The 12,500-nt window shown below is 39.9% G+C and overlaps 2 protein-coding genes across 4 annotated transcripts in view; both read left to right on the forward strand.

Moving 5' to 3' along the window:
- Positions 1 to 290: 290 nt before the first annotated feature.
- Positions 291 to 6,599, forward strand: LOC113669971 (proton-coupled folate transporter). 2 transcript variants are annotated; one of them, XM_027186054.2, is made up of 7 exons: positions 291 to 427; positions 1,171 to 1,397; positions 1,904 to 2,216; positions 2,888 to 3,430; positions 3,730 to 3,813; positions 4,122 to 4,281; positions 5,565 to 6,599. In XM_027186054.2, the coding sequence occupies exons 2-7, from the start codon at positions 1,182 to 1,184 to the stop codon at positions 5,719 to 5,721; spliced, it is 1,473 nt and encodes a 490-aa protein (XP_027041855.2). In that variant the 5' UTR covers positions 291 to 427; positions 1,171 to 1,181; the 3' UTR covers positions 5,722 to 6,599. The 2 variants fall into 2 exon arrangements, with proteins under 2 accessions (XP_027041855.2, XP_089051762.1); XM_089195636.1 differs by having other exon boundaries at positions 310 to 440.
- A 457-nt stretch (positions 6,600 to 7,056) lies between these two features.
- Positions 7,057 to 12,500, forward strand: part of LOC113670018 (proton-coupled folate transporter) — a 6,742-nt gene continuing 1,298 nt past the window's right edge. The window contains exons 1-6 of one of the 2 annotated variants that reach the window (XM_089195637.1): positions 7,057 to 7,236; positions 8,803 to 9,037; positions 9,218 to 9,530; positions 10,130 to 10,672; positions 10,930 to 11,013; positions 11,988 to 12,147. In XM_089195637.1, coding sequence (XP_089051763.1) covers positions 8,810 to 9,037; positions 9,218 to 9,530; positions 10,130 to 10,672; positions 10,930 to 11,013; positions 11,988 to 12,147 — 1,328 coding nt within the window. In that variant the 5' untranslated portion in view covers positions 7,057 to 7,236; positions 8,803 to 8,809. Of the gene's footprint in view, positions 7,237 to 8,494; positions 8,635 to 8,802; positions 9,038 to 9,217; positions 9,531 to 10,129; positions 10,673 to 10,929; positions 11,014 to 11,987; positions 12,148 to 12,500 lie in introns of those variants that run through there. The other variant, XM_089195638.1, reaches the window with a different exon arrangement.

A 12,500-nucleotide genomic window follows, 5' to 3' on the forward strand; every position in this document is an offset into this window, starting at 1 on the left:
ACGCCATTGGGAAAGGTTACAGTTTACCATGCATGAACAACCAGTCTCCAGAGAGCCCTAGTGATTCATCCGAATTTGCAGTGTTTTCACTGGTTCCCAAAGTTAGATAAATGAATAACTATTCTCGTATTCTGTGTTTACAAATTTGCCTTTGGCAGGATTATTCGAGAACCGTTGAAAGCAAATGATTTAAAGAAAAAGACATGAATTTGCACCTCCCCCTTCCGCTCTGCCGTCCCCGGCAACTTAATATATCCCCTCATCCTCTACTTCCCTATCCTCGGGAATTCAGCGGCATTACTGATTACACAACCGCAGAGGACTTCGACATTGTTCGTCTAGGCGCGTCAGGGAAGTCTCGAACAGGTGATTGCGAGCTCTTGTGCGCTGTCTTAGATACCTTTCCAGCAGTGTATAATCCCTAGAGGTTAGTATACGAGGTAAATAATTTATATCTTTTAATGCCTTGTCATGTTGCACTAATATTTGACTCAATCGAGGAAGATCAGACAAACAATGAATTCAGCTGATGCACTACCCAGTGATCGCTGGTTAAGTTTGCAAATTTAATTTGTCGCTTTTAATGGTTTAACTTTATGAGCTTAGCTTACCCATAGAAATATTTAGTTTACAAACTCGTCTTTTCTTGCAGAATTTTTAAGAACGCTTGTGAAATTATGCCAATCGCCCGACATCTGAGCACTACCCGTGGATCGAAAGTTTCAGGCTAAAATGTAGCGTTCGATGTCAGAAGAAGCACTTTCACAAAATCTTTGGGAGAGAATTACCTAGGTTTCTCATTTATAATATTAATTTTAACATTAAGTGAGCTATGATACAATGCTCGCAGCCTTTGAGCTGCATGTTTGTATTTTTACTTCGATTACAGTTCGTCACGTAGCGAGGTTGCGTGACCAAGTGGAAGACAATTTAGTGGAAGATGAGTGTTCAGTAGAAACGCTGGAGGTTATTTATCCGTTTTAAACAATTTTTTTAGAATCAAATTTTGGATATTCCTTCTGAATATACTGGACTTTCCTCTTTAGGTTCAAAACGCCACAATCAGTGACAATGCATGTGACTCGAATAGGGCTCTGAAGTATTAATTTCATCGTATCTAGTTACTATTTACTATCACTTTTATCTATGCTTTCTTCGTCGTAATCACAGAAGTTATCACAATGCCAGAGGGAAGTGGTTTCTCATGGCGACAGCTGCTGACAGTGGAACCTGTTCTCTTCCTGTATGCATTTGGGTTATTCATGAATGTTCCAGTGTCGCAGCAGTTTATTTACCACAGGCTGAGTGATGCAAAGGGATTCCCTTATCACTTTCAGCAAGACACAGGATGTGAAGGAAAGAACCTGAATGCTTCCATGAAAAAGCTTGAGAAAGAGGTATGGAATCAATGTTATGCATTGAGCCTTCAGACTGGAAGTGCATTGATTGTATTATTTTTAGTTTTAAACCATATTCAAATGCATCCACTCCACAGTGCTCCAAGATACATGGCTGTGTGGAAATAACAGATTTTCAATTTAGCCATAACTGCTGTGTGGTAATTTGATACCAGGTGTAATTGGTTTACATTGTTATTTTGCATGAAAACTGGTTTAATTGTTGGAAACCATGCTAACATTATTTCATGCTGTTACATTAATATATGTGCAATAAAAGAAGGTTTTGCATTTCAGCATGTGTTCAGCATGTTTCAGCTTTGGAGGCTTGATGACAAGGGTGCCAGATCCCTTGCAGATCCCTTGCTGGCTCATGTAAATGGGCACAAAGGGGGCCAAGAAATGCTCATTCTGTAGCACTGATAAATTGACAACCTGTTTGCTGTTTATGGACCTGCTCGCTGTTTAATAAAATTACCTATGTGATGATGTTTCATCTACCACAGGTGCAAACGGATGCTTCATATGTTCAGCTGGGTATTGTTATGTTTTCTGCCCTCCCATCAATCATCATTACTTTATTCATGGGTGGATGGACAGACAAAGTTGGTCGACGCCCTGCCCTGATCTTACCTACTCTTGGCAGTGCATTAGAAGCTGTTGTAGTTCTCTTAGTCATGTACCTGAAATGGCCTATTTACTGCCTGTTCATTGGTGGATTTCTGCATGGTATTTGTGGATATTACACAACTATCATCTTAGCTTGCATGTCCTATGTGGCAGATACAACAGAGGAGTCCAGAATTGCCCTACGATTGGGTGAGTCTTGTGCCTAACAGCTGTTGATATTATTTTTTGAAAATAACATTCCCCTTCCTTGGTAATTGGTAGAATTGAGGGGTTCAGATAAGCAATATGTAGGTCTTCCGTTTTGTCACAATTAGAGTCAAAGTAGGGAGTGGAAGGAGGGACAGATTTCACATAACACTTTGATAAACAAGTGTCATGGAATACAAACTCCTTCCACCACTTGTCATACTTGCACCAGGCTACTTTTTCAATGATAGACAATGATGAAAGGCTAATTGCAAATTAGGAATGTCTTTAAACTCATCTTTCTTTTCCTCAGGCCTCAAGTGAATAATACAACCCATATCCCCTGGTAATCAGCATAAAGTCTTAGTTAAAGTTTTTGATCCTCTTAAATACCTTGGATCAATGACAGTATCTGAGCAACTATGCACATACCCCTCCCTCAACAACCACAACGTTAACCTTAACTTGTCATCAGTTGACTATTGCAAGGTTAGGGGAGGGGTAGGTGTACAGTTTCTGAGATACTGACATTGATCCAATACTTTTTGCCTTCCTGCATGGGAAGACGGCTGAATAAAAGAACTTATTATCTTGTCAGCCAATCAGAATGGAAAATATCCCCATATATTTTAATGCCGCATATCACTCCTTTTTCTTTATTCACAAAATTACAGGTATTATCGAACTAATTGTATTTCTTGGCGGCATGGTGGCTCAGCTGACCAGCGGACTGTTGATAGAGAAACTCGGATTCATCACTCCTTACTGGATCATATTTGGATGCCATATGGCCGCCGTGCTCTACGCCATTTTCTTTGTACCAGAATCGCGCGCAAAATCCAGCGAAAACCCAGGAAGGTTATTCAGCCTTCAGAACTTGAAATCCAGCTGGAAGGTTTACGGCAAAGCTACAGGCAGCAAGAAAAGAAACTTAGTGGTTTTGACGTTTTGTAACGGTGTTCTGGCGATAGCAGTGATGGGAATCAATGGCGTAGTGAATCTTTACACTCTTCACTCGCCCTTGTGTTTTTCGCCGACGTTAGTGGGATATTTCTTGGCGTTTCGTCAATTTATGCATGGAGTCGGTGGAGTGACAGCTATAAAAGTGCTCGGGATGTGTCTCCCAGATGCCGTTGTCAGTCGTATCGCCATCTTGTCGTACACAGGGTTTTTGATTTTTCTAGGATTCTCCGCAAACGAGTTCATGGTTTTCATGGGTGAATATAGAGTCGAAAGCTTTCAATTATTATTGAAACGAAAAAAAAGAGATCCTTCGTGTGTTTCAAAAATTATTTAAATATAGATTATTATGAATTATTCAACATCCCAATGTCCTAGGAAGATTCCGCGCGAAGAAGTCAGAATGTTCTCGATAAGTACGCAAGCAATCTTCAGATCTTTCGAGCTCTTGATAAGTCTAAGGACTCTGAAGATAGTGATACTTACTTGCATTCCAAGGTTCAATTTTCGTTCTTCTTGTTTCATATTTTTATCTCTTTCATTTTATTTTTTACAGCTCCCCTAGTTGGTATCTTCGGTGGTGCGGGACAGCCTGTCTTCAGAGCTATGATGTCAAAAATTGTGAGCACAGACGATCAAGGTAAAGATATGCTGTACTAGTACTGCTATAATTTGGACTTGATTCTTAAACGAAACTTTAGATGAACGTTTTTTTTTTTTCGCGATGATTTACCAAGTTCTCTAACGCGCAGCCTTTCATTTTCCTAATTAAACCTTTTGTCCCGCTTTCTTGACATCTTTCTTACCCTTGAATGCAAACGCTCTTTCTTCTTTAGTAGCTGTGGCTAGGGAACGATCCGAGATTTAGCGCGCTCATCTTTTTTTCCTTAACTCAGATCTCTCATTGCTGTGATGTATGGATTAATTTGCTGTTTTCTTTTTTTTTAGGGTCACTTTTCTCCACGGTTTCCTCCACAGAGATGCTCTGCACTTTCGGGGGTACTGCGTTGTTCAGTTCTTTGTACCCCAAATCTCTGAAATTCGACATGCCGGGATTTGTGTTTGTCCTGGGAGGCACTTTGATGCTGCTACCACTGCTCTGTACCTTGTGAGTTCATTCAGTATTATTTTTTAGCTGTTATCGGATAATTTCGACGGGAATTCACATTTTCTAGGGCATTCGGGAGCAGATATTTACCTCTCAGTTGTCGTTGTGGCTCAATACATCATTGTATACGAAAGTGGGATGTAAAGCGCTTTAGATTTAGCGTCGTGAAACGAAGGCCGCGGCAATCACGATGCCCAATCAGAACAAAGCAAGGAGCAAAAAAGAACTCGAGCGCGGGAAAACTAGAGTGACTCGATCAGTTTTAGTTTTGCATCTGAGTGGCTGAGACGGTGGTAAGAGTATCATAGATTTTTGAAAAAGATTACCAATAGAAAGGCCAATACAATCCTTGACTACTTTTGGTATTAAATTTAATATCGTCCAATCGCATAGTTTCCCTCAAATCTTTCTAGGATTGTTCAGAACAATGAATTTTCCAGTAATCTTTAAATGCATCGCATTATTACGGTGTGAAGCCCGCAGTTCGTGCCTTTGTGAAACTTCAGAGTAATTTTGACTTGTGCAGAAAATTGATCACATAGAATTATGCTTAATGCACTCTCCTGTTATTTCCCTCTTCTAAAAGATGAATATTTGCTGTTTTTCTTTTTCTGTGGAAAAAAAGATGTTTGTGGATTGCTGAAGATCCATAAAGTTCGTGAAAATTGAGACTCTAAAAATTTTTATGCAACTAGGTATGTAAGACTTTTCAGAGGTGTGCTGTGCCATTATTTCCAAAAAGAGAGAGTATTCATTGAGACCCTGTTTAGTCTGTTATTGGCGTCCAGCTAATAAACGAAACACGTAGTAAATATTTTTCACTCCTCCTACCATCGCGCCGTATTATTACTACCATTTTGCTCCGTTTTACCAACTAAACGCCTCGAAAAGGCCATAAAGCTGTGGAGGAAACATGTTGTTAAGTAATGGTAATAGAACTGAGTAGAGTCCAATTCGATCTGTAATCATACAAGTGGTAACAAAATCGTACGACTGCGCAGCAGAATTCGAAAACGTCGCTTAAACTACAACTTTGATTGTGATTAGTTGATTTAAACTACAACGAAAGATGTGATTGGCTTATTAAATTGTGCAATGACAAACTGTCCGAAAACATCTTGGCAAGTTGATTAGTGGTAAATAGAAGTTTTTTAAACCAATCGCAATCGAGGAAATTGTAATTTTTATGATTATCCTCGTGAACAGAAGCTACTGGCTATGCTTCATACCCGTCGCTAACACTGTTTATTACTAGTTAATGATTTAGTGCTTTTACCTTTCAGTTGTTTGAGGGATCAAGAGATGTTCTCACGGAGAAGGAAAATCGTCAATGAAAATACCAAAGATAGCGAAGATGAGAAAGAAGATGAACCTTATGAGCCCGACTCTCCTGATATTTATGTGCCCGATGATTCCCCCATCATCCAAACAGTTCCCTAAGGGAGTGCGATGCTCCTTTGATACTGAATCGTAAAAGGTTATTTTTACCCTTCAAATGAATCATGAAAATTTTGAAAAAGATTATGTGCATAAAACTGAGGCTATGGGCAGGGGGCAGAAGCGAGGCGTGGAACTGAGACTATTGCGAGCAGGCTTTTGTTAAGGTTACGACACGAGCAGAGAAGCTCGCGAGTTTCGAACCGGTGAGCGAAGAGAGCGTGCGAGAGGTCGCCTAGCGTTCTGGCAATTTTTGCACCAGACTCTTGCAGACTTCTCGCAGGCGTCGTCGTCGTTTCGCAGCTCTAACAAGAGCGCGCTCGCAGGCTCTTGTTACAATTGTAAATGATTGGCAAAGTTTTCTTGGGGCGGTCATGTCAATGAGTAAGTAACCTTTCATCATAACCGCCGTGACCTGTCTTCTGTAGGAATACATATTATGTTGCGTGACATTTGGATAAAAGGTACTATGGGGAGGCGTGAAGAAAATTTCCACTTCCCCGCTCGACGATTAATCGCGCTGCTTCTGTATATTCGAACAAGGCGAAAGAGTTTGTTGCACAGGTTTAATGAAAGCCGAAAGGGGAAATCGTCTTTAATTTAATGAGATTATTAAGAATTTATATATTGAAAAGGATATTTTATTTTTAAAACAAGGCAATTATTACAGTCAAAATGAAGGCAAAATATAAAGCTCACGACAATCAGTCAATTACAGAAAAACCTAATTTTGATTACAAAAGAGCCAGAATTGGGAGAATATATCGAGAAGTCATTTGGAATAAATTGATAAATATTTTTATAACAATTATCATGAAGATGGGAGACCCAATCCATTTTTGAAATTGTAAAGATATGAAAAATAAAAAAATAATTGAAACTTATTATTGGGACAGTTTTCAGTTTTGTCTTGGATTAACTTTGACGCTGTTCCCAAATTTATCGCTTTTCCCGGATCAGATGTACTTGTTTTTGTTCTTCAGTGTTGTGTTTTCATCTAATGGCTCAGTCAGTTAGGAGGCACTTGCTATTCCACCCCTTTCTAAATTCTGTTTTTATCAACGTTCAGCCCTCCATCGACTACAACAATCATCTTACTTCATTACATTACCTCTACGTCATTCAGCAGTCATATCACCAGCGTGGGTTAAAGTACTTGTTACCATATCACTTAATATAAGTACTTCCCGGGCGATGTTCAAATAATCGTATAGGAATATAATTGACGAAATCACGAAAAAAGCAGAAAAAATCGATGATGCTGGTATAAGTACTTGTTGCTACAGTAATCAATACAGTACGCGCAACGGCACGAAAGGCCCCCACCCTACCCTACTAGAATGAGTAGTGATTACGTGAACTTTAGATGTGTTTACAAAGACCCGCTGAGATAGCAATCTTGTAAGAAGATTTTGTGATCTTTTGGAGTCAATACAAACATTTACGAAACATTCGTCACTTCCAATAGGATATTAATTATCAAGTAACATAACTCAGACAGAAATATCAAGGAAAGAGGTGAGATACATTTTAAATTTCAGGTGGAATATCGTGTTGGTTGTAATTACAATAATTACAGTTACACAGTTTCTCTCTTCACCTGGTCTTTATTCGTTCGTTACAAGTGTGCACCTATTTAAAAAGCTCTGCTTGTAAGACAAGGACCTTCTTATGAAGCTTTTAGTTCATTACCAGGCTAAGGGAGGGTACTTGAGGACATTTTGGAGTGGCTTTCGCGAGAAACATGAGAAATTTCAATTCGGAACTACGGTCCGATTTTGGATGGGACATACACTCGACAGGGCGGCGAACCACGCCGAACAGCGCGAAGTTGATGAGGCTTGTAAAACTTCGTAAATTTTTACCCGTTTTTGACTCAGTTTTTATTTATTTTTCTATCAAAAAGATGGTATTGACAGACTGCCTGAGTTTACAATTTGCGATCGCGTACAAACAATTCGTGCGAACGATTGACCAGTATTGTTAGGCCGAAGAAGACAGACAGCGTTCTAATCCCGTCGTATCTAACTTTTATCGATATGGAAGTTATTGAACATGTCATGATATTTTATTCGTCGTCGTTGTCCAAATAAGATAGACACATTTGGACAAATTTCGTTGTCTTTCTTTCTAGTGCGACATTTGCATATTCTTGCACGGTGCTGCAAAAATGTCTCCTACTGTTTGTGTAATTGTAACGCAATATTTAGCAGATCACGCTTGGTCGAAGATGAAAGCGCCGGTCTTTTTGGATTTGTATAGTTAAGATGAAAAACTTGATCCAGTTTTTTCTATTACTCTTTTCAAATAAAAATTTTCATTATCTCAGTTTAGTGAACAGTTCTCAGGATTTTGAGTATGTGATTAGCTTTTGCGTGACTGCGAACTTTAAAACGTCACACTTACGTGACTCCACATCAAACCATCTTCATTCTAGAGTACGTGTTTCTATTTTAAGCACTTTTGAAGTAAAGTAACTTTATCGACAACACCTCATGATGCAAATTTAATTTGCTGAGCTGAATTGCAATATCTTAGATGGACGCTAAAAGCTGGAATCAATGATAATGTAAAAAGTGTCACGAAAAAGTAAAAAAATTAAAATCCACTACCAAAGGGCAAAAAGCCGTTTTTTTTATTAATTGATTGAGTGATATTTATATGAATATCTGATTGAAATTGTACAGAAGAAATTGTTCAACTTTGTAAAATTGGTTTGATTTGAGCATTGTATTTTCGGATATGTAAATAAACTGACGAAATCGTCGTAATTACAGGGGCTAAATATGAAGAAGGAAAAAAAAATTACTCGCGGAATGCTGAGTAATTTTTGATATGTTATATGTTGGAGAATCTCTTCAAACCTTGATACAACCTTGTAACAGGTGTTTGCTTGGGTTGGTGAGTGCTTAAGAGGTAAGAATCCACTCAAATTGTACGACAATGGTCAACACAGGAGAAGATTGACGCAGATTGCAAATCATGACTTAGAGTATTTATTTTGGTGCGTGGCGAGATAGCAGCGGTTTACGAAAATTACTACTGTTATTAACACGCTTCCTTGATTTTTATTGTTTAATAAAGAACCACAATGCCTACTCTGAATTTGCCAAGATGGAGACGTTACCTAACAGTGGAACCAGTCGTACTTTTTTATACATTTGGTTTGTTCATGAGTCTTCCCGTCATGACACAGTACATATACTTCAGAGTCAGTGAATTTAAGGGCTTTCCGTACAACATATCGGCAACTACTGAAAAGGGATGTGTCGAAGATTCTAATGGAAACGGTACGTCTTTGGCGGAGTTGGAGAAAGAGGTTGGTAGCATCATGATGAAGTTCTTTGTAATGTTACGGTCATACTGAAAAATTTTGAATTTCTGTTTTGATGATACAGTTTTTCCTGTTAGTTTTCCCCTCATTCGTAAGATTTTAAGGATCATTTCAGTGATGAGGAGCCCAAATGTGAGCATGTTTTCTTTTCTTCTTAATCATTAGGTGCAAACCCTGGCGGCTAGAATTGACATGGGAAATATCCTCTTCCAGTCTCTACCGTCCATTCTTATGGTCCTTCTTTTGGGTCCTTGGACGGACACCGGTGGAAGACGTCCCGCTCTGTTAGCCCCTCCTCTAGGGAGTGCACTAGAGGCCATTACTGTTCTGCTTATAATGTATTTTGATTGGCCAGTGTTTGTGTTGTTTGTCGGCTCGGCCATAAATGGCTTCTCGGGATTCTTTACAATCATGAATATGGCTGCTTTCGCTTATGTTTCTGACATCACAACCGAAGAAGGACTCGCTATCCACATTGGTTAGTTAATTCTTTCTGTCTATTTTAAAATGGCAAACGAAACCTGGATTAGTTCCCTTTTGTGTTACCACTCAAAAACTTGAAAAAGCTAAATCCACGACTGGCTAGCGGCGTAACGTGGATTTTTCTTAAGGAGGGCGAAGGGCAGGGTGGGATCACAATTACAAATGTACGCTTTGCGTGTGCAGGCATGTACCGCTGCTCTTTCTTGTATATCAGCGGGCTCGTATTTATGCATTTAGGACCAGCAAATAGAGTTTCCTCGCGAGACGTGAAGCTCTCAGTAAAGTATTGTATACGATTTTCGTCTGGTTAGTTAAGGGTAGCTAGATCACATTTTTTAAAATTCAATCAACAAGATTGAATATGTTGCAATTGTTCGTTACATTAACTGGAATAGCAATCAAATTAAGTTCCTTCGCCTCGTTTGAATTGGTGAACAGTATTCTGCGTTGTAGTAAAATTACCAGCTAGGGTTAGCAGTCTTATCCCCCATAGCCATGTGACCAGTTTTTTGTTTTGTTTTGTTTTGTTTTGTTTGTTTTGTTTTGTGTTTTGGAGAGATTTGTTCTACTGATTCTCGACGTTTTCTATTTTAGCCGTTGTCCAGCTCGTGGTATTCATTGGCGGAGTCGTGAGCCAGTTGACCAGCGGTGCATGGTTGAATAGACTCGGTTTCATCCCTCCTTATTGGTTCATTTTCGCCTGTCACGTGGCCGGGTTGCTATGGGCGGCGTTCATGGTACCAGAATCAAAACGCGAAAGCCAGAAAAACAAGATCCGCTTCTTCAGCTTAGACAGCTTTAAAGCAGTATGGAGTGTGTACAAGAAACCAAGAAACGGCGGAAGAAAAAATCTCCTTATGCTTCTCATCTCGGATGGGATAATCACTCTCGGGGTTTTGGGTATCAGTGGAGTAGTGTCGCTTTTTGTCCTGCGCACCCCACTCTGCTGGGGACCAGCTACGCTTGGGGTTTTTATGGCTTTCCGATTCTTCATGCAGGGTTTTGGTGGAATCGTGGGAATCGGAATTCTGAAAAGGTTCATGAGCGAGGTGAATGTCATGAGAGTTGGCATGGTGTCCCAATGCCTTTCGCTTGTTTTCTTTGCCTTTAGTAATCGCACATGGATGGTTTTTTTAGGTGAGAACTGAACCCGAAATTAAATTTGCAAGGAAGTTTATTTCGCATCATGAATTCAGGAGGGTAGTCAAAGGGGAAGAGCGTGGGGGGGGGGGGGGGTGGAAAGGTTCAGAGCATGAGATGCATTCGACCCTCCTTTTCGTCATTAAGGAGTTAAGTTAAACCACCTTCCTCAAGACGAGTTACCCGTTACAACCATTTATGTAGAATAACTACGATCACACTTTCTTTGTTTGAAAATCTGACTCTTTTTACAGTTCCCCTTATTGGTATTTTTGGCGGTGCTGTTGTTCCGTTGTACAAAGGGATGATGTCACAGATGGTTGAACCTGATGAACGAGGTAAGCCTTGACTGAGCTATTTGTGTCTCACACGGAGGGTGTGGCTGGGTGAGATCCAGGGGCGCATATAGCCCCCTGCTTGTCTATCAACAAAGACGTGGCTGGCTGAGGTCCAGGGGTGCATATGACCTCTTTTCTAGCAACAAGGGTGTGGCTGAGTGGGTTGTAGGGTTGCAGATGACCCATTCCTTGTCTAATAACAAGGGTTTGGCTGAGAGAAATTCAGGAGTACCAATGAATCCTCCCTTGTTTAGAAAAAAAAAATTTATATAATATACATATTTTATACAACAACCTGTGTTCCTCCCAAATGCTAATGACACGCCAGAGTAGAATCCCTCAAAGAAATCTTGTGATTACGCCACATGTAGCCATTTTATCCATATCAGTTAAAAAGGATGTTGCTCATGATGAAGGTATTGTTTGTGACCTCAATTTAAGTTGATTATGTTGGCTATGTTACCTTCATTTGTTTTGGAGACGTTGGGTTAGCTTGTCTGTCTCTCCCACTTCCCCTAAATTCTGTAGAAATCTATCAGTTGGATCATGATATCTCATTTAGAACAGGGCTGGTCTGAAAGGGCCGGGAGGCAGAGAAGTGAAAAGATGTTTTACGTCTTATGGTTTAGAACACATCGAAGGAAATGCTATTTCTAAGGAATTGGTCATTTTTTTTATCGGCTTGAGGGGGGGGGGGGGGAACAGAGGATTTTAGTTAAACTTACCTGATCTTCCCATAAGGCTCAGTAATATTCTTATGATACCCCCTCCCCCCCTCTCATTGGCAGTCGATTTTCTGTAGCATCCCCTTTATTCTCTGTCTTCAATTACTGATCCCCTCAATTGCCCCTGAACACCTCCTCTTAAAATCCTCTTCCACCCCACCCCGAAGCGCGCCTTTATGTGTCTCTATGCATCTCATTTTTCTTTGACTGTGGTATCAATCATTTATCAATCACTTTTAAATTCTTTAGGTGCCATGTTTTCCTCGGTGGCCACAGTGGATACATTCTGTAACTTCTTGGGCGCGTTTATCTTTAATCCGATGTACATCCAATCCTCTAAGTTTGGTTTTCGAGGGTTGCCATTTCTTGTGGCTGCTGTACTGATAATCATTCCGATGATCTTGACCAAGTAAGTTTAAACATTTAAAATGTAGTGTCCGCTTTTCTGTGTTCGGTTCCTTTTTGCTTCGTCCTCCTCTTTCAGATAATAGATAATAGATAATTGGATACGCCGGCTTTGAGATAAGTTGTAAAACAAAAACTAATTTTATCACATCAGCCGATGAGAGCAAAGGAAAATATCATAAGCCAATGAGAGCAAAAGAAAATTTAAAAAAACAGTGACGCGCGGGAAAATGCACGTGGCCAAAACACAACTGGTTTTGGTTATGTATCTGATTGGTTGACAAAATGGTGCGAGTTTTTTTACCTATCACCAAGCGCAGTGAAGTGAACCTCGTACAATCCGAGATTTCTTTCAAC

The sequence above is a fragment of the Pocillopora damicornis genome, chromosome 2 (assembly GCF_964200805.1).
Source record: "Pocillopora damicornis chromosome 2, jaPocDami1.2, whole genome shotgun sequence".
In the NCBI taxonomy this organism is placed as follows: Eukaryota; Metazoa; Cnidaria; class Anthozoa; order Scleractinia; family Pocilloporidae; genus Pocillopora; species Pocillopora damicornis.